We start from the raw sequence: 23,372 nt of genomic DNA on the forward strand, positions 1-23,372 counted from the left end.
TACATCTTCAGTGTTATTTATTTACTAAAATATGACCTCCCCTTTCATTGGATCCCACCACAGGGTGCTCCAAGTTTACAAAAAATATCACATCTCAGTCGATTTGCCGTGTGAAAATAAAAACAATCAAAAGAGGCGAGGAGCTCGGAGAGAGATGTGACTGTAACATTCATTCTCGGAGAAGTTTTAAGACACAACGCATTCCACACCTGCCGTGTGTGCACTTGAAAACGAGGAGAGATTTATGTGGTAAAGTTTACAGTCAGCTCCCCTTTTATAAAATAAATACAAGTTCTCAGTAGGAATAAAAGAAAAAAAAAACCAAGGAACCAAAACAGATGATCACAAACCACGGGGGCAAACCAAGTGTGTGCACTGCGCTGAGCTTACAGGCATCTGATGCAGGGAGAAAGCCACTGCAGTCACACTAACACCGATCCCGATGCTGGAGCTCGCTGCCATTTCAAAATCATCATCATCAACATTTGCAACGAGAACCCTGAAAATCCCAGAGCTGTCACGCAGCGTCCATCCATCAATCAGGCGAGTCCACAGGGCGGCAAGTGTCCTCTCAGAGCAGTTGCGCCTGCTGCAGAAGCATCCGAGCAATGTGCAGACATGCAAGAGCTGCGTGTCCACTGAATTTTAGCAGTAGGTCCTGGTTTGAAACAAGAAATCTTGTATAAACAGATAATGTATAAAGAACCAAGAAAAAAAAAGTTGAAGATGCTCTCAAGTTAAAATCCAGGAGTCGCAAGTCCCTCCCAGTTCCACTTGAAGCTGCTGCGAAGTCAAAGGAAGCAGCAAGTTGCAGTGATTAAAGTTAAAGTAACCATCAAGACGTTTTGGGGAGGGCGCTTATTAACGTCCTGGCTGAGCAGATGAACACACACACTCAATATGAAGCGACAGCCAGCAGATACTAAGCTTAGCGTACAGGCTGAAGATGGAGTGAACTCTGTGAGCGGCACGTGTTAACCTGCTCCTCAGCTAAAATCTCTGCTAGCTCGTTCAGTATTTTACCCCTTCTCCATGCTAAGCTAAGCTAAATGAACTGGCTTCATATTTAAAATAGAAATTCGCCAGCGGCGTCAATCTTCTCATCTGACTCTTAGCCAGGAAACAAATAAGCATTATTTCCCAACACGTTGAACCATTCCTCTAAAGATTTAAGTAGGTGGTGCATCACTGGTATCCCAGAGCCGACGCAGACCCCAGTCTTTGACTGTAGAGTGCGTAATGAGGGTAGTATGGACCTGTGGTGGGCAGAGAGTGCAGGGAGATGGAGGAGGGTCCAGAGGGGAGATGGACCTTACTGTAGGGGTGATAGCGAGCCAGACCCAGGCTGGGGGGAGCCCTGAGAGAAAGAGAGCTGTGCATGGAGCCTGGACTGTTCTGATGTGGGAGGTGAAGGTGGCAGGAGGCAGGCCCTGAGGAGGAAGCAGAGAGCAGCTTACTGTCCATCCCCACCGGCAGGGCTGTGTGCGTGCGGAGGTGAGCCAGGAGTTCGTCTGACGTTGCGAAGCGCTTGTCGCACGGCCCTCCGGCTGAGACCCAGTTGCAAGCGTGTGGCAGGGGATCGTTGGGGAGCATGAAGCCGTACGTGTAGAGGGGATGAGAGAGGGAGGAGGATGCACTGGATGACAAGGAGCTTTGGTGGAGAGAGTGGAGGGGGTGGGAGGGATACACCAGGGGGAAGCTGGATTTGAGGGTGGAGGAAGGGTCGTGGATGCAGGAGTTGCAGTTGCTTCCACCAAGATGGGATACACTTGGGTAACTTAGACAGTAGGGGTCCCTGCATAAACCCTGCATGAAGGAGGGAGGGGAGGCGCCCGTAAGAGGGCTGGAGCTTGGGTGCTTTCCTGGTACGCCCATGCTGCCCACGCTCAGGCTCGACTTGGTCGGGTCCAGCCCAGGAACAAACTGGGATGGGTAGCCTGCGTAGCCCCCCACTACAGATCCATGGTAGCCCATATTTGAGGAAGGCAGAGGGAAGAGCGGCTGGCTGGTCTTATAAGGAGAAATGGGCGTAATGTGTCCAGGGCCAAGGTTAGGCTGGGTGGGCTCTGCTTTGCCTGCGTCATGGTTGGAGCCTCCGTCAGAGCTTCCGTTACTGCAGTTTGTGCTGGCCCGAACGTGACTGGAGTTAGCGTGGTGCGGGCTGTCCGAGCTGGCCTTGTTTACCTCAGCGTCTTTTTTGGGATTTATGTTATTGTTGTTATTATTATTGCTGCTCGTGCTGGTGGGACTGCTCTGGTCACGTGCAGATTCACCAGTGGGACTCTGGGAGTGTGGGGCGTGCTGTCCACCTGGAGAGTGGCTCTGTTTGGAAAGCTGCTGAGCATGTCCCGGTGGGGTGCTGCTCCTGGCTCTGGAGCTGGGCGACACAGCGTGAGGCGGATAGGACTGCTGGCCACTGGTTGAATTTCCATTAGCGGTAGTGCTACTGCTGCTGGGCACCCTGAAGCCGACTTTGTCACTGCCGGAGCCGCTGCTGCTGGTGGCTCCGTCTCTGCGACATTCACCGCTGCCTTTGTTGTAGGGCTTGAAGCTGGATTTGTCCTCCAGGGCGTGGCGGTGCTCGCCGAGCTTCAGGCTGGAGACAGATGACCGACTGCTGGGCTCCTTGTCCCCCTGACTGCAGGAGGAGTTGAGCTTGGAGGAAGAAGGAGGGTCCGGTTTACCAATTTGAGAGCAGGTCTGAGCAAGCAGGGCAAGGGGACTCTTCTTTGCATCCAGCTACAACAAAATTAAACAAGTTTTACTACATTTTTTAAAGCTTTCCAAAAAAACTAAACAACAAAACACCCAGAAGTTTTGTGTGACTTTGTGTAGGCCTGCTGACAGTTATTATGTACCAAATGCTTTATTGCTCTGTGCATAAAATGCCAGAGGGGTCTTTGTAACTTCCTAGAAGTCAGGGGGGGGGGGGGGGGGGGGGGGGGGGGTTAAGCTTCAAGCTTCAGATGATTACAAATAAATCAGCATTTTTAAAGCATAAAAACAAAGAAAAAAATGCCCTTCTGTAACATCGATTACACTGCACTCAGTGCCTTTGTTCTTTAGGAAAACATCTGACATTTGAGAACTTCACCCTGTGCTCTGGGAAGGTGGGATGGCTTCTTTTAGACACTAAAGTAGGTTAATACAAAAAAGCTATTCACTTAAGTGAAAATAATAATAATTATTATTACATCACATGTTAGCAGACAACAAAAGCAAGAAAAGGATTTGATTATCTAAACAAATCTTCATTAACTTTAACAATTTATCAACAAATCAGTTTTTAATTTTGGAGTAAATTGCGAATAGAATTAAATAGATATCAGTTTATCGCAGTGCGCGTGTGTGTGTCAGCGTGTGGAGTTAAAAAACACAGACCACAGCATATTATCAGCTCCCTGCAAATGCGGGATTGTTTTTATCTGTTGTCATAGCAGATTTCAGCCCTGTGTTGCGACATATCCACAGATCTGCAGTGTAAGAACAGTCCTCTCTACAAAGGAACGCTAAAAAAATTAATAAATTTAAAAAAAGTCCATAAATACCTCGATGCTCACTGGTGCGGGTGTTAGAGGCTGTAAATATTCCGGGTGTAGCAAGTGTCCGGTGTGCGCCGTCAACATCTTGATAACTCGGATAGGAAGCCGCTTTGCCTGTCGAAGTGGGTCCAGAGGGGTCAACAAAGAGAGCGCAGCACCGGGACGGGACTTCTTAGGAACGCTGGTCTCACTGAGCTCGATCCGCGCGCTAACTCGATCAACAGCTGATCCTGAAGGGAGATATTTCATTGGAGAGAGGGCGCAGGGGGTGGCCGTGGACGTGCGTTACTTTATTTAAAAAAAAACTTATAAAAAATAGTAATAATAAAATAAAGGATAAAAAATAATAATAAATAAAAATAATGATTCAAAATGGGTTTGGTAAATATAATCCAGCGGACATGAAACACAGACGGCCGTCCTTAAATGTCCCGAAGGACGGAGAAGCCTTTCAGCCCCAGTGCGCTACTTCATTTGGAGCATCCTCGTCCCAAACACGTCTCCTGTATTCCGACTTCAAACCCCACAAAATAAATAAATAAAAATAATAATAAAGTCCACAAAAAAGAGCACGGTGTCCTTTTTGGCAAGGCGCAAACGAGAAAAGAGCCACTTGAGAATCCGAGTGCTCGGGAAACGTCCCACTGCGTGTCTCCGTGCAGGACTTCAGCAGCTCACTGATCACAACTGGCGGACTTCAAAGTGCAGCAGCCGCCGTCCGTCCGCTGGGTGGCCGCATCGGTAATAAGCGGGGCGGGGAGGACGTTTGTGAAGGCGGAGCCACCTCGGTCTGCAAGTGACGATCGTTACTCTTTTGATTTGTTTATATGATCATCCGTGGGGGGGGAGTGGTGTCACAGGGTATATTTACTCAAATACTATACTGAAATATCATTTTCAAGTATGTGGAGGATATGGAAAGCCACGAGTGCCAAAAATGAATTAAACGAATAAGTTATGAAATATTTAATTAAATGTGTCCCGAGTTTATTAAATTGGGAAATAAATAATTGATGATTAAATAATTATTCGTAGAATTATTTGATTAATTCATCATCATCATCATTTATTTATATAGCACTTTAAAAACACACCTGGTAGACCAAAGTGCTGTACAATACTAATATGCACATAGTAATAAAACCAGACATAGCAATAAAATAAAAAAATAAAATAAAATATATAAATATCAGTTACCCACAGAGTTAAAAGCCAGGGAATAAAAAGAGGTTTTTAATAAAGACTTAAAAACTGGCACTGATGTAGCCTGTCTAATATGGAGAGGAAAGTTATTCCAAAGCATCTGCGCTGCAACAGAGAACACTCGGTCTCCTCTAAGTTTCAGCCGTGACTTTGGCACCGAAAGCAGCAACTGCTCAGCTGACCGAAGGGAACGAGTGGGGACGTGGGGCTTCAACAAGTCAGACAAATAAACAGGTGCCAGACCATTTAGAGATTTAAAAACCAATAAAAGGACTTTATAAAAATCGTGCCGCAGCATTTTGCACTAATTGCAAGCGTGACAAAGTGCCCTGCCCAATTCCTATTAAAAGAGAATTGCAATAATCTAAGATTTGTGATCGAACTCTTTAGTTGGAAAGTCAAAGCTGCAAGATCAACATCTGGAGTATGAGAAAAACAATTTGGGCCAAATACAATCGATCATTAAAATTTAAAAGGTTTTTTGCCATCCATGCTTTGACATCAGTAAGGCAGTCAAGCAGAGGTCGACTTGGGAGACTATCAGAATGACTAAAAGGTAAATAGAGCTGGCAGTCATCTGCAGATGGAATGGCACTTTATGTTTTCGGAAAATCGCGCCAAGAGGCAAAAGGTACAGTGAAAACAATAACGGCACAAGAATAGATCCCTGTGGCACACCCCACAGCAGAGGGGCCACAGAGGATGAAGACGACCCCAACTTAACACAAAAGGTCCTATTTAAGAGATAGGACTTTAACCACAAAAGTGCCGAACCAGAAATTCCCACACAGTGCTGTAAGCGGGAGATCAGCACTGTGTCAAATGCAGCGGTCATGTCCAACAAGACCAGCACTGTATATTTACCACGGTCTGTCACTATCAGGATGTCATTCATAACTTTTACGAGGGCTGTCTCCGTACTGTGAAATGGCTTAAAGCCGGACTGAAAGATTTCTGACAATTTAGTCATTCAAGTAGTCCATCGACTGATGGACTATAACTGATTAAGAACATGCAGTTAATTATTGAATGATGTGTTTATTTAATTCATTTTGGCACTCATGGTTTGTGCACAGCTAAATCTGAACTGGACCACAATACCAAAGGGTTCTGTTGACACCATGCTAATTATTATGGCTCTGAAGAATAACAGTTGTATAAATTTTTATTAGATAAAATCATAGTTTTTAAAGATACATATACAAATGAGCAGAAAGTAGCTGTTTGTGAACAGATATATGCATATATAAACTGCTAGTCCATGGTTCCTATACAAACCCATGTGCATTAAACAATATGCCCATACAATTTAGTGACCGTTTTGTTGTTTTTGTTTATTAAAAACTTAGAGAACAGGATGTCTCAAATACTAAATGATGGTGTGAGTTTGCAAAAACAGAAGTTTTTCCACAGTATTATAGGATGTTGCTTTGGCACTGCACAAGTACTCTATAAAGCATGGATTAAACTGTTACCAGGAGATATATTTAAAAAAGTTCTGTGATATTATTACCCCCATTTGGGGTGGGGGTAATAATCTAAAGCAAAGAATAAAGTAAAACTTTTTAAAGCAAACACAACAGTGAAAACCTTTTGTGTTTGTGGAATCAAACTATGGAATAGTCTTTCAGCAGGTCTGCAGCAATATTCAAACATTTTACAGTTTAAAAAAGGATTTCAAGAAACAATTTATTTGTATTTAAATTTCCATATTTAGTGTACATATGCATATACATTTTAAAGTGAAACGTGTCTACTTGTGTCCATTTGTAATGTGTCAGTTGTAGCAGAATTAACTTGTCATCTTACTTGCCTGTGATGGTCCCTTCATAGTTTTTGAAACTGCACACAACTTTCAAGCTCCCTCACACTCACCGTTCCACATGCTCAATTACATTACAATCTACTCTGATTAGTTAAGAAGAACCTGCCATAATATGGATCAGTGTAGTGGCTGAATAGGCCTATTTGCTGTACACCAGCACAAACACACCAATAAGGCAAGAAATTCCACATATTAACTGTGAACAAGGCTCATCTGTTTATCAAGGACCATTCCAGGTGACAGCCTCATGAAGCTGCTTAAGATACAGCTGATAGCGTGCAAAGCTGTCATCAAGGCAAACTCTGAGGAATCTGAAATATGAAACGTGTTTTGTTTACACAGTTTCTCACACTGCAAAATTCCATGTGTGTGATTTGATGATGTGGATGTCTTCCACTATGTTCTACAGAAAATACATATGTAGAGTGAAGAAGAAAAATGTGGGCATTTGTTTATGCACAGATGGCCTTACATATGACTACAGAATAGTTGGGCATGCAGAGGAGTTCATGGCCTACTCAGTAACTGCAAGGTATCAGGTCCTGCGGCTGCAAGCTCAAATCTTCACCCTGGTTTTTGCCAAATATGGCAATGCATTGTGACCAAACATCTCCAAGTTGGTTTCATCAGTCCAAAGGACATTAGTCCTGAAATCCTGTGCTTTGTTCAGGTGAGACGTTTGCAAAGGTTTGCCATGTTGCCATGCTCTTTTCACAAACACAGAGGCCTTTCTCCTGGCAATCTTTCCAAACACGCCACACCTGTTCTGCCTTTTTCTAATTGCACGGTCATGAACTTTAACATTTAACATGCTAACTGAAGCCTGTAACTAGAGTCTAAGGTGTAGCTCTTGGAGGGGGAGGGGGTTTCTTGGACTTTTTTTGAGCCCTGCTGGTGAATTTGCTGGAAGTCCCAATAAATTCACCCCATTTAATCAAATCTTGAGGCACAACATGATCCCAGAAAAAAATCAATTTAAATTCATTTAAATTTATGCATAATTACTTTGTTTTACGGTGTTTTCTTCTTTTCCCCTTCCATTAATAATTTCATAACCTCAGATATTTCTGTTGGCCCATTGGCGAAGCTTAACCCAAAGGTCAGAAACCACTAACTGTAGGGGAAAAAAAGAACTCCCTCTAAAGCTGCTTCAATATTTAATTAATGATAATGTATTACTCACAGGGCTGACCTTCTGTTGGATGAATACGTTACTTCTGATGCTATAAGTTTGTTATATCCTGCATTTAAGACATTTATATGATGGAGGTTAAGTAACTGGATAAAGTATTCAAACCATTTACTTAAAGTAACAATGCAACACTCCAAAACACTCCATTAACATTATTAACAGAATCCATAAAAAGAGTTAAAATAAAAATAAACCAAAAATGTCTTGTTGGAAAAACAACCAACCAAGAGGTTGGGCTATTTCAAGGAGTAGGTCAATAAATTTAAGCAGTTGTGAGATGATTAAATGGAAAGTAAAAATGAGCAAGATGAATTTCGATTAGATTTTAATACAGTGTTGACTTTTTCGCATATACTGAACATTTGTAGAACTTTGTTGAAACAACATTTTCCTACAGGGTCACAATCTAAGGATTTCCAACCACGATTTTAATCTTACAAATTACATCTTCGAGTCTTACGATTTTATGGAAGAAACTGAAAACAGTACGGTAAACTAAATGTGTTTATTTTACAGTATACAGGAGTTTATAACTCTTTGACTTTGTTTTCCATAAATGGCAAAAGAACTTCCAAAGTAATACTGTAAAAATATTTATTTTGGCAGACAAATTAATAATCTGCATCTTCAAATCAGATAATTATATGCTCTAAACCCCTGGACAGATGTTATCCTTCATTTTAAGCCAAAATTGCTTAATCTATGGTTTCCTACATCTCAATTTGCACAAACATAAAGGCTGAAATTGGTGGGCATTTTTCCAAAGTTGTGTCAACAATTAATGATTAAAAGAAAATATCTGATAATCGAACTTTTTTGAGGTCATGGAAAAACAAGTTTGTTTAAGCAACGAAGTAGACGCTCTGTGGGGACCACAAAATCCCAACCATTGGATCATAAGCTTGTGTGCAACAAATATTTGGCATGAAGCGTTTCAGCATTTAAATAAAACCACACAATCACGAGCAAATTTGGAAGACGAAACTTTAGTCAAATGCCAATTCGAATCGTATCATTTCATGAAACAAGGATCAAAGGGAAGGACGAGAACTTTCACCGAACACAAGAAAATAGTCTGCTGTCAACTTCGCAGAGAGGGATACCATGAGTCTGCTGGGACGCGGTTCAGAAACCTCTTATTAAAACTAAAAATGCTCTTTTGTGAGGTAATGGTGCAGAGAACAAAGTGTGCAGACACATGAGTCATCTTTCAGTTGACGACAAGCAAAGCATTGCGTAAAAGGACAAAAACCAAAAGGGGGTTTGTGAGTCCAGATGCTTGTTTTTCATTGCCAGAGATCACCATGCCTCCATTATTGCCAACAGCATCATTCTAGAAAAAGGAAAAGGAAAAAAGAGCCCATATTTATGTCCTTATTTTTCTTGTCTTGTCACACTGGTGCACACAGTGTTCCTCAGCATTAAAGAAATCCATTAACTTTGGGTACACTGTAAATATAAACACAATAAAAGTCATGGGTTGTGGGTACTGTATTTCTAAAAGTTAGTGCAAAATCCCCAATAACCGATGGTAATATTTTAACACTGATTCAATAATTTGCACATCGTTTAGCATATTAACATGCAGATATTTATGAACTACACTATTATGGTGGGGATGCACGGCATCAATGCGTTAATGAGCTAACCGCGCTAATGCGTCGACACCGTGCAGCCCCATGCACGGGGCGATCCGCGGTAACTCGTTAACGGAGATTTGCCACATTAATGCAGTTATAGCGTTAACGTCACTTTAACAAGATTAACGCTGACAGCACTACAAAGCATGGATCCATCCTGCAGTGTATCAGAAGTTCAGGCTGGTGTTGCTGATGTAAGAATGTAGGTGTATTTTTGTTGGATATTTTCTTGGATAGCACGGTGGCACGGTGGTTAGCACTGTTGCCGCACAGCAAGAAGGTCCTGAGTTCTGTATGGAGTTTGCATGTTCTCCCCGTGTTTGCGTGGGAGCACTCCAGCTTCCTCCCACCGTCATGCAGTTTGTGGGGATAGGTTAATTGATTAATCTAAATTGCATGAATGCAGGAATAAATGTGAGTGCGAATGGTTGTCTGTCTCTGTGTGTTAGCGACAGACTGGCGACCTGTCCAGGGTGAACCCTCTCGCCCTATGACAGCTGGGATAGGCTCCAGTGCCCCCCGCGACCCTGAAAAGGACAAGCGAATGGATGGATGGATATCCTGGCACACTGAGCATCATTTATAAACCACATTGCACTGGTGATTGTAATTTGATCTCTAAATATGGAGATATGAAATGTTTATATCTGTATGGTGTCCAGAAAAACCGGATCATGTATGTGCTGTGCAGTAAATCTAATAGCGTGACCTACTTCTTTTCTTTCTTTCTTTTTTTTGCATATCTCTGTCATTGCATACTGCATACAGTATGCTGTACAGGGTATTATTACAATAATAAAAGTAAACACATGGAGCAAACATAATAGGCAGCTGAGAGAAGACCACATACTTAATGCTAACCCTTCTAAAGTGTACCTGTCTGTTTACAAGCTGCTTCACATTGAGTCATTCTTATTCCATTAAGACTTCAAATGTCACTTTACTTTGCATTTGCTTTTAACCTTTTGCTTCAACTTTTAGGTTTGCGTTTACTTTTGACGTGCAGAGTGACACATCGTTTGTCTTCTGGCTTTTGCTCTGAGCAACTCTACACACACAAAAATCAATAAAGTATACAGAACGTGTCACAATGCAGTCTAATTTCTTTTATTAATTTATGCCACTTTCACCAGTGAAGAAAAATGTGATAAAGACAAATCACCTCCATATTAATGGTTATATAAATCTGGAATGTTAATAACTTTATTGCATTACCGCCTGCTGACTGACTTTGCAATGAGCTAATTTTGTTAACCTAATTATACAATGAATTGGTTAAAGTACTTAAAAATTATGGCTGACAAGAACTATTAGCAGAAGCCCAAAATAGTCTGAATCTAAGGGGCTTTGATTCTCTGAATCCTTTGCAGCCTCAATTGAGTGCAAAATCATTCCTAATCCTTCATAACCTGTGGGCAAAAGGCTGCATAATGTGAATTAGCTGACGGATTTTTGTATATATCTCGCAGGGTCCTCCTTAATCTTCAAAAGCAATGGTTCCCATGTAAATATAAAGAGAGGGTGATAAGTTTATTCTTGTGTTCCTTCTAGAAATGTTGTCAACTATGAATATTTCTTTTTTTTGGCATTCCTTCCAGCTCTTGCTAGTGATCTAAAATCTGCTACAGAGCTGTGGGTTTTATTCTCCCAAAGGTCCACATGTGGAACTGTTGCAGAGAGCCACATCAGTAAGTTGAATTAAGTTCTTCTTAATATTAATTTTATATCTTTAAAAGTGTAATGGTGTGGTCCCCCACAACTGTCAAAGTTTCTCATGTGGCCCCTTGAGAAAATTAATTGCCTACCCCTGAATCAGCAGATCCCTAAAAAAAGCAAATATTTGGTTAAAGTAGCTGGTACCTTGAACTCATGGATTAAACAGCAGCACAGCTACTCACAACCATCCATCAATGTCACATTTGTGATAAGAAGTAGAGAATGGAAGCACCATCTCATCAGGAAACAAGGTCAGAGTCTGCACCACTGTGGAGCACACAGCAGGGAAACCAGAGGAGCAGTTTGATGTATGTGTTGGTAAAACAGTCTAATGGTGGTAGGGAAGTACCAATAGGAGAAAAAAGTACACAAGTCATTACAAGAGACTGAGAAAACATTAAGACAGTCATAGGATTGTGGTGCTATACAAATACAGGCCATTTAGGATAATTAAATTGAATTTTATTTATAAAATGCCAAATCACAGCAATAGGCACTTTATATTGTAAGGTTAAGACCCCACAATAATACGGAGAAAACTCCAACAATCGGATGACCCCCTATGCACAAGCACTTAGTGACAGCAGGAAAGAAGAACTCCCTTTGGACAGGAAGAAACCTTCAGCCAGCCAGGCTCAAGGAGGGGCAGCGTGGCAAAGCGCTACATCCAGGTCAACACTTTCAGCTTTTTGGGATTTCCTTACCTGGATGATGGAGCGCACGTCAGGTCATATTAAATATAACCTTTAAACAACTAATAACAGGCAACATCTCAACCACATATCCAAGGCATCAAATGCTGCTGTTCTGTCAGGTGATGCTAGTGTTGCAGTGTCTTTAAATTTGGTGCCTTAGTGAACAGGACACAGCAAAATGGGGTGCTGTCAATTGACAGTCGCCTTTTAAAGAGTTATCAGATCCTTTGCAGAGTGATAAAGTCCAAATTTGCAGAAGTTTTTTTGCTTTTACTATCACTGGGTAGACTTAAAGAAAAAAAAAGCATTGTGGCTTGGGTTAAAATATACACATTAACATTATAAACCCATAGGAATATATTAAGTGTGGTTATGTTGTGTTTTGGTTCCTAGAATTTCGCCAGAACTACTACTAAAATAATACTTATTATTACTTATTATATGTATATTTTAAAGTAATCACATCAAGCAGCATGGAGCAGGTGAGGGGCGCAGGAAGTCAGACAGAGGAAGACAGTACAGAATCTAGATCAACCTTCAAAAAAAAAGACCCCAGGCAGACTAAACATTGTGGTTTCTGCATTGCGTTTAAAATGTGTTTTTCTTTAAAACATATTAAATGGAAAAAATCCAATATAAATAATCTTAAACTTATAATGGAATAAAATACATAAATATACCCGTGAGCCCTCCAACACAGTATATACAGTCTTGTATATCAATTCCAATATAGCAAAAGTGTGGATGTATTCATAATATAAGTTGGAGAATGTTTGTGGAGCGAGGAAAGACAAAAGGTAGGTGAGCAGAGAGGAAAAAATAGCCAAGGTCAAATACTAACAAAGAGGTCCCAGAAAACAATCAAGCTCTTCTCTTTAACCTTCCATGACTTTCCTTGAGGTTGATCATTAACAAGCTGTGGCACAGCCAGCGATAACTACTTCCTGTTATTTAATTTAAAATGACTTTCCTCTTGTTCCCTTATCTCAAAATAATCAAAGGAGCAACACTTGGCAAAACAATGGAACTAAAATTGAAAGACAGACTAAAACAACTATTAAAGAGCCCCTCTACGACACCGTATCATAAACATTGTTTGCACTCTGCTAAAAGCCAAAGACTGATTGATAGTCTATTCTTTTTTGTCTTTGATGTGGTAACCCTGTGCAAACACAGCAGATATGACCTCATTATTATGGAGTTTTCATTCTAAATCAAGATTAAGTGAAATTGATTAAGAGAATTGCCTGCATACATGTATGTATATACCTATTCTCATTGCAGATTACAATATTATAGACCATATAGCCCAAGGAGACTCACATGCCAGCCTGCCCATGACCACTACAAACATGTAATCCCACACCCACCTTAAACTCATCTGTCACTCCTATGGCACCTTCTCGCTGTCCTCATACACGTCCTGCACCGCCCTCACATAAAAAAAAAGCATGCAAAATTGCACCAAAAAAATCTGCGAAACAGTGAGACAGCGAAAGGTGAAAGGTGTTATAGCGAGGGACCACTGTATTTATCAATAATATTTATAAATAATATTTATTTATAGATTTATATATAATATATATAATTTATACTTCTCATAAGCATATGAATACTGTTCAGCAATGAAAATGAATTCATTGGGCAATTAACCAGATTTGTCATCTTAATGCTTAAATTTTATTAAAGACTGTTTTTCAAACTGTTTTAAAATGTCTTTCTTACACATTTAAAGCGAAGCAGCTCTTCTGTACACACCTAGATGAGCGTGCAGGAGACTCACACTCTCAGAAGCACAGATGCATTTTTCCTGTGGGTGGAACGATCCAGGGAGATGAGACTGCCAGCGGATGCCAGCCTGCAATCAGATTTTGCTCTGCTGTTCACTGAAATCTGACATCAAAGATGTTTTTTCACACCCCTCGAGATTTGGTGCTTTTTCCCTTTTTTTGGGAGGAGATCTTATTCCAAAAACTCTGAGCTGCCTGCTGGCGACGGTACTCTAAAATAAAAAGGTTGGAGTGCCAAAGCAGGAATTCCGTTTTAACTGATTTGATGGAATTATGTAGACCGTTTAATGCAGCTTGTTTTATCTAAGTTGAATGATACAACTTCCCAACGATTATTGTGAAAATAAGGGTGCAATTGAAAGACTAATGCATAATTCCCAAGACAGGATTAGAACAAATTATACTGAGCATTTCAAGTTACTAACTTACATAACAACATGTGGGATTAGGCTGAGTTAAAGCTATTATAGCAAAAACCAGTGATCTGATCTTCTTTTTGTTGGCAGACTATTTGTGGTGCATTTTAGGAAAGGCTAAATACAACAGGTTTAATTTAGTTATTCACTAAATTTATTCCAAAAGTGATTCCTTTAAAATACTTTTTAAAAATTTGCAGTTATAGCCTTTTTCTGTTCTGTGCAGGGGTGTAATTTCCCAGGGGGTTAGGGGGTCATGACCCCCCCTAATAATCAGACCCAACCAACATAATACCCCCCCCCCCAATAAAACACTGAGTTATCTTGCATAAATAGGCTGTTGAATTTCTTTACTCATTTCAGGTATTACCAGAAAAATAGTTGCGTGTTTAATTATCTGGGAATTTACCTTGATTTATTTATTTATTTAGACAGAGATCTTGACCCCCCCAATGTTCAGCACAAAGTTGCGCCCATGGTTCTGTGTATCTTTCAGTTTGAATTCTAATGTGAGTAAGCAATACTAAATGAACTAGCACTAAGAAACCATAACAAGGTCTTACCAGACTGATTTTAGAAAAAATCCATTCTCGACTGGACTGAAACTAAGATACTAATACAAAGTTTAGAGAAATTTAGAAGAAATCGCTAGATCAGATAAACTCTGCTCACAGTAGTCATTTTACCTGGAAATGTGGTTCCTGACTCTGAATAGGGGGGCATTTGTTTTCTACAATGAATCTAAATCTCTATAAAAAGTGTAAACTGTGCAGGAAGGGGGAAGCTTGAACAAATAAAAGGTGACCTCACACTAGGTGACCATGCCAGAGTATGACCTCCAAAGGGCAGTTCATTTGACTAATGTGTTTGTTGCATGCCAAGACACAGTATGTTCAACTGCTTGAAGATGTGGGTATGTATGGGATGGGAATTGTGGTGGTGGTGGTGTTGGGGGATGGGGTGGGGTTATGGCGTTATTTTTGTGCCACTATTCTGAGCGCAGGTGAAAAAAAATTGAGCGTACGTAAAAAAAGTTTGCAGATGCAACTGTTGCTCGCAATGTGTTGCTTGCGCTCTCAATATTTCTGCCCGTGCACGCTCAACTCTATCTCTCTACACCGTTATAGTTGTGCCACAAAACCAGCCAATCACAGACTTGGATGCAAAAAAATCTGATTGGCTGTTTTGGTCTCCAATCAGCTCGAAATGACGAAATGCAATATCCCAGAATCCATTTCATCCAAAACTAAAACAAGGCAGTGGCAGAGGAACACAGAGTGGTGGAGTTTGAAATATTACTCTGTCTGGGTCACGAAATAAACTTTTAAGATATTTTCAGGAGAGAATGGTGCTGTGTAAACTTCAAATACCTGCTCGATTTATCAAGACATCACATATTTGCAAAAGTGCTCTAACGTTTTCGGAGATGCCTGTTACCCACCAGCTGACCGGGTGGTCACTCGGGTTAAACATAATATATAAGGCTGAACTGACAAAAAATCGGCCGACTACACCACCAGGTATTATAGGAAAAACCATAAAGCCTTTGAACTAAAACAAACGCTGTTGTGTGTGTGTGGATAATAGCAAACACTGAAATACATTTTTTGCAAGCAGCAATGAATTTTGTTCACTCAAATTCAGCTTTTTTTCCGCTCAAAATAAATTTCTCCTCAAAATACAACACTTGCACCTGCAAACTTTTTTTACGTGCGCTCAATTTTTTTTTTTTTTTACCTGCGCTCAGAATAGTGGCACAAAATTAACGCCATATGGGGTTTCATGCCTGGTATGAGCACATCATAAGTAGGAAGACTTTTGCTAAACCACAAAAACAATATCTCTCTTCAAGGCATTTTAACAGTCTTCCAGACCTTTTCTTGACAGTTGCAGGGAAATTGATTGTGACAGAACAACCCTGGAGGCACTAAACAAAGGTTTCCTTTGCACCCTGTTGCCTTTACCACGTAATCATTTACAACTGATCTTCTGTTCAAAACAGAGGCAAAGTGGAGGTCAGGCTTATCACATTTGTCAGGGTTTATGTCACTGACTTATCTAAAGCCAGTGTTCATCGTCTGGGAAAATCTCACCAAAAGGGTTTATGAAAGGGATTGCCTACATTTTTAAACAATGCCTGTTCATGGAGTTTGATCTCTACAAGTCTCACGTGCAAGCAGTCATTTGATGTGCCACAGCATGAATCACATTAGGTATTAAAAGTGTGGATGTGTCCCTGCAAATAGACAAGAAAGTCAATTCTTAAATAACTAAACAGAAACTTATCCTGTATTTGTTGATTACTTTGACATATCCACTAAGAACGAAGTCGATTGTGGTGACAACCAGTCAGTTTGTAACTGTGCCAAAATTCCACTGCAGTCTTTAGGATGTAGTTGTGGGGATGGGTGATGTGGATACAATTTACATATGTTCTGTAACCACCTGACATGCAGCCAGCTGGAGATTGTTAAAGTGTAATGGAAAACAGCTTTTAGCCAAATTATGAGAACTGTTCTGTCCAAAAAAAATAGAACAGGCAATCACACTACCACGCTTGACTGTTGGGATGAATTGTTGTGTTAGTTTTACGCCAGATATAACGCGACTCAACCTTCCAAAAAGTTAAACTTTTGTCTCGTCAGTCCACAAAAATCTTTCCCAAACGTTTGGGGGATCATTTGGGGATGTCAAATGTGAGACGAGCCTTTATGTGCCTTTTGGTCAGCAATGGTTTTCTCCTCCCCTGGATGCCATTTTTGCCCAGTCTCTTGCCTATTGTTGAATCATGAATGTTAACTGAAGCAAGTGAGACCAGCAGTTCTTTAGATGTTGATCTGGAGTTGATTACTTCTTACTGGGCTGACCACTCTGAGAAGGTTCACCACTATTCCAGGTTTTCTCCATTTATGGATAAAAGCTCTCACTGTGTTTCGCTGAAGTCCCAAAGCCTTAGAACTGGCTTTCCAGGCTGATAGATGTTAATGACTTTGTTTCCCACCTGTTACCCTACTTCACTTTTAGCCAGGTTCAATTTATGTGATTTTTGATTTAACAGGACTGGCAGGTACTCTTGCTTTTTCTGTCTAATATTAAAATTGGTTTGGTGATCTGAAGCTTGTAAGTGTGACAAATATGCACAAAGATAAGAAATCACGATTTTTCACTGTAACTTAACTGAAACTTTGCCTTTTCCCCCCATACAAATGAAAAAAAAAAATACTTGTAATGCCAGTCAGTCAAATGAAAGTCTTTTGAGTTGTAAATGTGTTCTCTTTGAGCCATTTAAAATTGGTAATGATTCCTTGTGCTAATGATGAGAAAGCAAGTAACAGAGGAGTCAATTGCTCTCATACTGGATCCCATTAATCCTGGGCCTGTCTATGAAATCAAAGAAAAAGCAGTTAGCTGTAACAGAGCACTGGACCAGGATCTCTGTCACATATTGATTCATCCTGTTCAATAAGCCGCTTTGATGGAAAAACCAGTAGGTTGTTTAAACAGAGCAGAACGAGGGAGAAAATGAAAGAATGAGAGGAAGCAGCAGAGATGACTCTGTCCTTTGAATGTGCCCCACTTTGATGGCTTTATTTACTTAACCCTCAGCACAACCCTCATTCATAAATGTCAAGAATGAATCCATGCACCATTTAGAAACCCAAATGTGAACTATGCCAAACGTAGGCTGTGTTCCCGCATGCATACAGCCACATAATCACTGGTCAGTGGCAACCATTTCCACCCTTAAAACACACCATTACAGAGGAGGGATGCATTTCAGCATTCGTCCCACATCTGTCATCGCTCCACACACCACACGCCTCCTCTGCTCTCCCTCAAGACATGCCAGCAACACAGACAAAGTCTGTCATCACACTTGACTTGTGGTTTAACAGACTATGGCAACACTAGAAGGTGGTAAATGAGATTGCTTTCTTTATTTGTACTTCTGTCTTTCCAAATAAATCAAACCAAGAGCGTGCATGTTGCACATTTTGCCTAATACGGAGCCAAATAAAATCAAACTGCCCTGCAGTTACTCTCTGTTTTCTACAGGGAAAACTCTGCTTTAATTTCAAATTCTCTTGGACATACAGTTTGTCCCTTAGGCAAAGGTGTCGAGTTTCAGGCTTCGTGACAGAAGAGGGAAGCTGAGTGGGAAGAAGGCAACCGTATTGCGCCTGTCAGTCAGAGAGGAGGGGGGGAGAGAAAGCGCAGTTGTCAAACCACTTGTCAGCCTTTGATGTTAGAAAGGACGGAAGAGCTCAATTAAAAGGCCATTATTGTGTAAGTAAATCAACGCCTATCAGCCACGTCACCTCAAACAAACAATCTTACCCGACTGCTGCAGCACTCTTAGTTTATTTTCTGCTTGATTTTTGACTGCAGAAGTCCGCACAAAGGACGCAGTTCATGCTCGGCTGCAAACTCGAAGAGGATGAGGAATTATTTCACAGTAAAGTAGTATTTTTGTCTTCCTGTTGTGCGTGGTAATTATTTACAGTATATTTTACCGCTGTTCCTGATGCTTAAAAATGTCACGAATCATGAATTATTCCGCTGATCAGCCAACACCCCCCCCCCCCCCCCAACACACACACACACACACACACATCCACCCCACCCCCTCTCTCCTTTAGTTAGTGATGACAAAATGCTCTATTTAGGAAGTTAGATTGAAATGTCTGGGGTCTAATTTATCTCTCCAGGATGAATACATGAATTTGAAGTAGTGCCATATTTCACACAGAGCCCCACCACTGGATGGAATATTATTACCACTGCCCCAGAAAGTTGAGGAAGGAACCGTTTTTCACCTGAACAAGCATTACAGTGTCATGTTGAACATTATTCACTGTGCGCAGAAGCCGTCTGACACACCGTGAAATATTTTCTGCGCTGACCTCAGATTTCTACTGAAGTAGGGCAGTTTCCCCTCCAGCTCCAAGCCCACAAGAACTTTAGAGGGTGAGATGCTGTCGTGATTTTCCACAGAATCATAAATACACATTACTCCTGATATGTATGAAGAATGGATAACTCTTTCCCCTCTGTTCACCTCCCACCGATTCTCTACCACTTGCGTTCAGTTACTCATGCAGGATGTTGACTCAGTTATTTCTTCTTTTTTTCCCCTCGGTGTCACTCAGCTTATTGGCAGAAACATTGATAACACATCTGGTAAAAATATCACAACTCTGTTGTTTAGTACGCACATATAACCCCTGGAAGTCGAAATGGATCTCTACACAATTTGTTTGCTGCTGGTTTCACAGTTTCACAACACCTTACATTACAGCCCACAGCATATGGTGTAATTACTTCAAATTTCCAGGGGAAACAATGACAGTGGGAGAACGATCACCTTATAAAAATGTGGGAACGTGCTATGTTTGAAAGTTCTCTACCTGAAATGAAAACAAAAGCCACGCACTGGTGAAGCTGAGAAAAAAGTAAGGTGTTTTTTGCAGGTATCACACGTGGCTTCATTACAAGGAGGTTAAATGTTTGATTAAACACTCCTCAAAATTTTTTTAACAGATCTCAGGGGGAAAAACACCACATGAGGCCGGTGCATTGTCATGCACCAAAAGGAATCCGGGACCCACTGCACCAGTGTAGGGCCTGACAATGAGTTGAAGGATTTCATCTTGAAATCAGGGTGCTGTTGCCTAGCCTGTAGAGGTCTGTGCATCCCTCCATGGATATGCCTCCCAAGACCATCACTAACCCACCACCAAACCAGTCATGCTAAATGATGGTACAGGCGGCATAAAGTTCTCCGCAGCTTCAACAAGAACTTTCAGTTTTGTCTTATGTGATCAGGGTGAACCAGCTCTCATCTGTGCGGCATTAGTGGACCTGCCAATTCTGGTATTCTATGGCAAATACCAACAAGGTGCCACGGTCCTGGGCAGGGTTCATTGGAAGAGATTGGGATACCCACATGAACTCTATTTCTGATTCACACTAGTGTCTGCGGTGGGTTGCAGGTTACAGGATACAGGTCCTGCTGACAGGTTAGGACCTTCTACGGTCCTGTTAGGCAGTTGCTCTAGGACAGCCTATCTCCTGAAATCTCCTCCATGCGCTTGAGACTGTGCTGAAAGACACAGCAAACCTTTTGGCTGTCGCACGTATTGATGTGGCATAACAAAGGAGCTGGACTACAATATAATCTCCGTAGCATGTACATGCACAAAATAGAACAAAGAGTCAACAGTTAGAAATACATACAATTTACATTGTTTTAAATGCTGTATTTTCTTGATTTATTCTAAGAAGTTCACATTTTGTTTCCTTACATCAATAAATATAGTTGCTGCATACTATGTTAGTACAGCCCCGAACAGAAACATACATTGTAAAGTTGAATTAATCTCACTGTATCAAGTCAAATCAAAATGCATTTATATAGCACATATTAAAAACAACAAAGTTGACCATAGTGCTTCACAGTCAGTAAAAGCATGAGACAATTAAACAAAACAATAAAAACAGAACAGGAAACACTAGGTGACAACACAACAAGCCAGATAACAGCCAACTAGTTAGAATCAAAAGCCAAAGTAAGAGTTGATTTAAAAGACTGGATAGACTCGGCGGTACGATGAACAGGGAGGTTATTCCAGAGTCTAAGTGCTACGGTTGCACAGGCCCGGTCACCTCTGGACTTCAGTCGAGACCTAGGTTGTGCTAGGATCATCAGATTGGACGATCTAAGTGCTGTATTGAGATTGTACAAGTGGAGGAGTTCGAAAAGATAGCTGGGCGTTAAATTATTTCGAATTTTAAACGTGAACAAAAGAATTTTAAAATCTATGCGATTTTTAACAGGGAGCCAATGTAGTTGGCTAAAATTGGTGGGATATGTTCATAGATTCTAGTACCTGTTAAGAGACGCGCAGCTGCATTCTGACCTAACTGAAGCCGGTAAAGAGAAGAGTGTTGGAGGTTGCAAAGAAGCAGACACATCGGATTTCAAAGGTGAATAAATCTGGATATCATCGGCATAACAGTGAAAGGAGATGTTATATTTTTTAAAAATGTATCCCAACGGCAACATGTACAAAGAGAAAAGAGCAGGACTGAGTACGGACCCTTGGGGCACACCACAATAAATAGGGGCAGAGGACGAGGAGTGTTGCCCCATAGCAACAGAGAACGACCTCTCTGAGAGGTAAGATTTAAACCAGGATAAAACCGTACCTTTAAGACCAACAACATGGTCTTATTCTCTAAGATGTCAAACCAGAACTTTTCACATTGATTGCACTTTATATTTACAATTACTTGCGCGACTTTCCCATTAACTCACATCCTGAAGATGCATTAGCTATTTGTAAGCCTCACTCCTCCCTGCTTTATCTCTCTTCAAATCACTGACACCAGTGGGCATTGTCATCCTCCGTCTTTAACAGTTAATGCTGGATGTTAGATTGTACAGTAACTTACAGACTTAAAGAGGTAACTTGCAGTTCCATCCTGGGTTTTCTACAGCAGGTATTACAGAAAGAAAGTTGGAACGATTATTTTAGGAGCGTCCTGGAGGTTCATGGATAGAGAGGAAACCATGTTAGGGTGTAGTAGAGTTGTAGTTTCTTTGTGCAAGCTGTAGTTTCACGAGGCATGAAGAATCTCATTTCCTCATGACAGCTGGTTTTGTGGATTGCCTTGAAAACTGAAAGACCTTAGAAAAGTACTTCATTTTAATAGACAGACAGATTAAAGAGAGAAAAGCTACTGTAGTTTGATGTTTTACTGGGTACATATAAGATTTGACTGGAAAGCATAAACATGCTACACACATGTATAAAATCAGCAGAGGTCTTGGCTCAACTCTCACTTGGGAAAAACTGCTTTTCTTTTTCTTTTATTTATGTCTACATCTACAGAATTTGACATAGTTAGGTTTCTCTTTTTAAAAACAACCCAGGGATCATTAGGAACCAACTTCATCACAATTACAAAGGGCAGCTCTTGTCATTTCAGCAAAAATAAAAATAACATCTGCTGACTAGAAATGAGAAGAAAAAACTTACACTTTGAGGTGTTATTTTGTCTTCTCCTCACTTCCTGCCACATGCTGCTGTAAATGACTCACATCGTGGCCACAGCCAGCCTGCACGGGTGTCTCATGTATCCATGTGCATTTGTGAATATCATGTGGGTGGTGCTGGAGTGAGGTTACTGGGGAGTGTCAGGAGGATAACAGAACTAGCACTTCTTTCTACTGTCATCTTTGATAAATGGGTTTTAGAACAAGACCGAGCATATATTATATCACCTGAAAGGTGTACACACTGCTGAGACCATAACTCTCCTTCGTTACCAGAAAAAACCCCAAAGTATGGCATTGTATATTTTCCCACTCGACATATTTACGAGCACTCCCTGTTGAATAAACTCAGTGATTGGTATTTCAAAGCACCTTGTCAGGCTGAGCACTGAGTCCTGCCAGCTGCCTCAGCTACCTCAGCAAACAGTGGGAGCATTTCAGAGTGAAAGTTACACCGGGAGAGTTACTGCCTTTGCAAAGTTGAGCGCCTATTAAAAAAACTCTCTCCGGTGACTGTAAATTTATAGTGTTTGTGCTCGCTGCTATTAAAATCAAAACCATGGCCTTGGCTGGGATTGTTCATTCCGCTGAACCAGTTGGGAAAAATCTGTGCAATATTACAGGAAAGCTTTAAAATGTTGGACCAGCATTGAAAAGTTGCAACATTTTTTTAAATAAAGAGATTCTTTTGCTTTAATATGAACAGATGAGATTAATTCTCAAGGCAGAGCGTGACAACTGAGGCTTTGAGTGGATTTTTGGACACATCTCTTTGGCTTTTTACCCCCCTGATTTTTCTGCTTCTTGTCATCTCTCAGTGACTGTAAGCTTTATCACAGACTGAATACTGAAAATATTTCTGAACATGTACTTTTCTTTTTATTAATCAGGACTATTATTGTTGTGTGAAAAGTCTTTCAGGTCCAAGACTCAAACTATTCTACTTTTCATCTTTAACTTCTTACATATGGAAGCCTATACATGCCACAACAATAAGCTCTTTAAAGAAACAATGTTACATCCCAGAGGTAATTTATATCGCTTTGCAGTACAAGGTTACATATTGCAAGTTGCCCAAAGTTTAGGTTTTGATTTAGAGGTCAAAAGTTTTTAGAACTCTTTTTGGTTTTTATTCAAATGTGGGAAGTTCAAGTTCAGCAAATAACCTTACATGGCAAATTAATAAGAGAATTTAAAATCAGAAACCAAAATTATTGCTGATCTTCCAGCTTTCCTGTGGCAGTAGAGGAAGTTAAAGCAAACAGCTGAAATCTGGCGGGTGCTAAAATTTAAG

The 23,372-nt window shown here is 40.8% G+C and overlaps 1 protein-coding gene across 1 annotated transcript; it reads right to left on the reverse strand.

Moving 5' to 3' along the window:
- LOC146706189 (zinc finger protein 703-like) lies at positions 1-4,254 on the reverse strand. The gene is made up of 2 exons (XM_085464276.1): positions 3,549-4,254; positions 1-2,739 (listed from the first exon to the last, which is right to left on the reverse strand). The coding sequence occupies exons 1-2, from the start codon at positions 3,789-3,791 to the stop codon at positions 1,186-1,188; spliced, it is 1,797 nt and encodes a 598-aa protein (XP_085320402.1). The 5' UTR covers positions 3,792-4,254; the 3' UTR covers positions 1-1,185.
- Positions 4,255-23,372: the final 19,118 nt, after the last annotated feature.

The sequence above is a fragment of the Copadichromis virginalis genome, linkage group LG7, assembly GCF_057382275.1.
Source record: "Copadichromis virginalis isolate Kocher_CV1m ecotype Utaka linkage group LG7, C_Virginalis_male_GT1.1, whole genome shotgun sequence".
NCBI lineage: Eukaryota > Metazoa > Chordata > Actinopteri > Cichliformes > Cichlidae > Copadichromis > Copadichromis virginalis.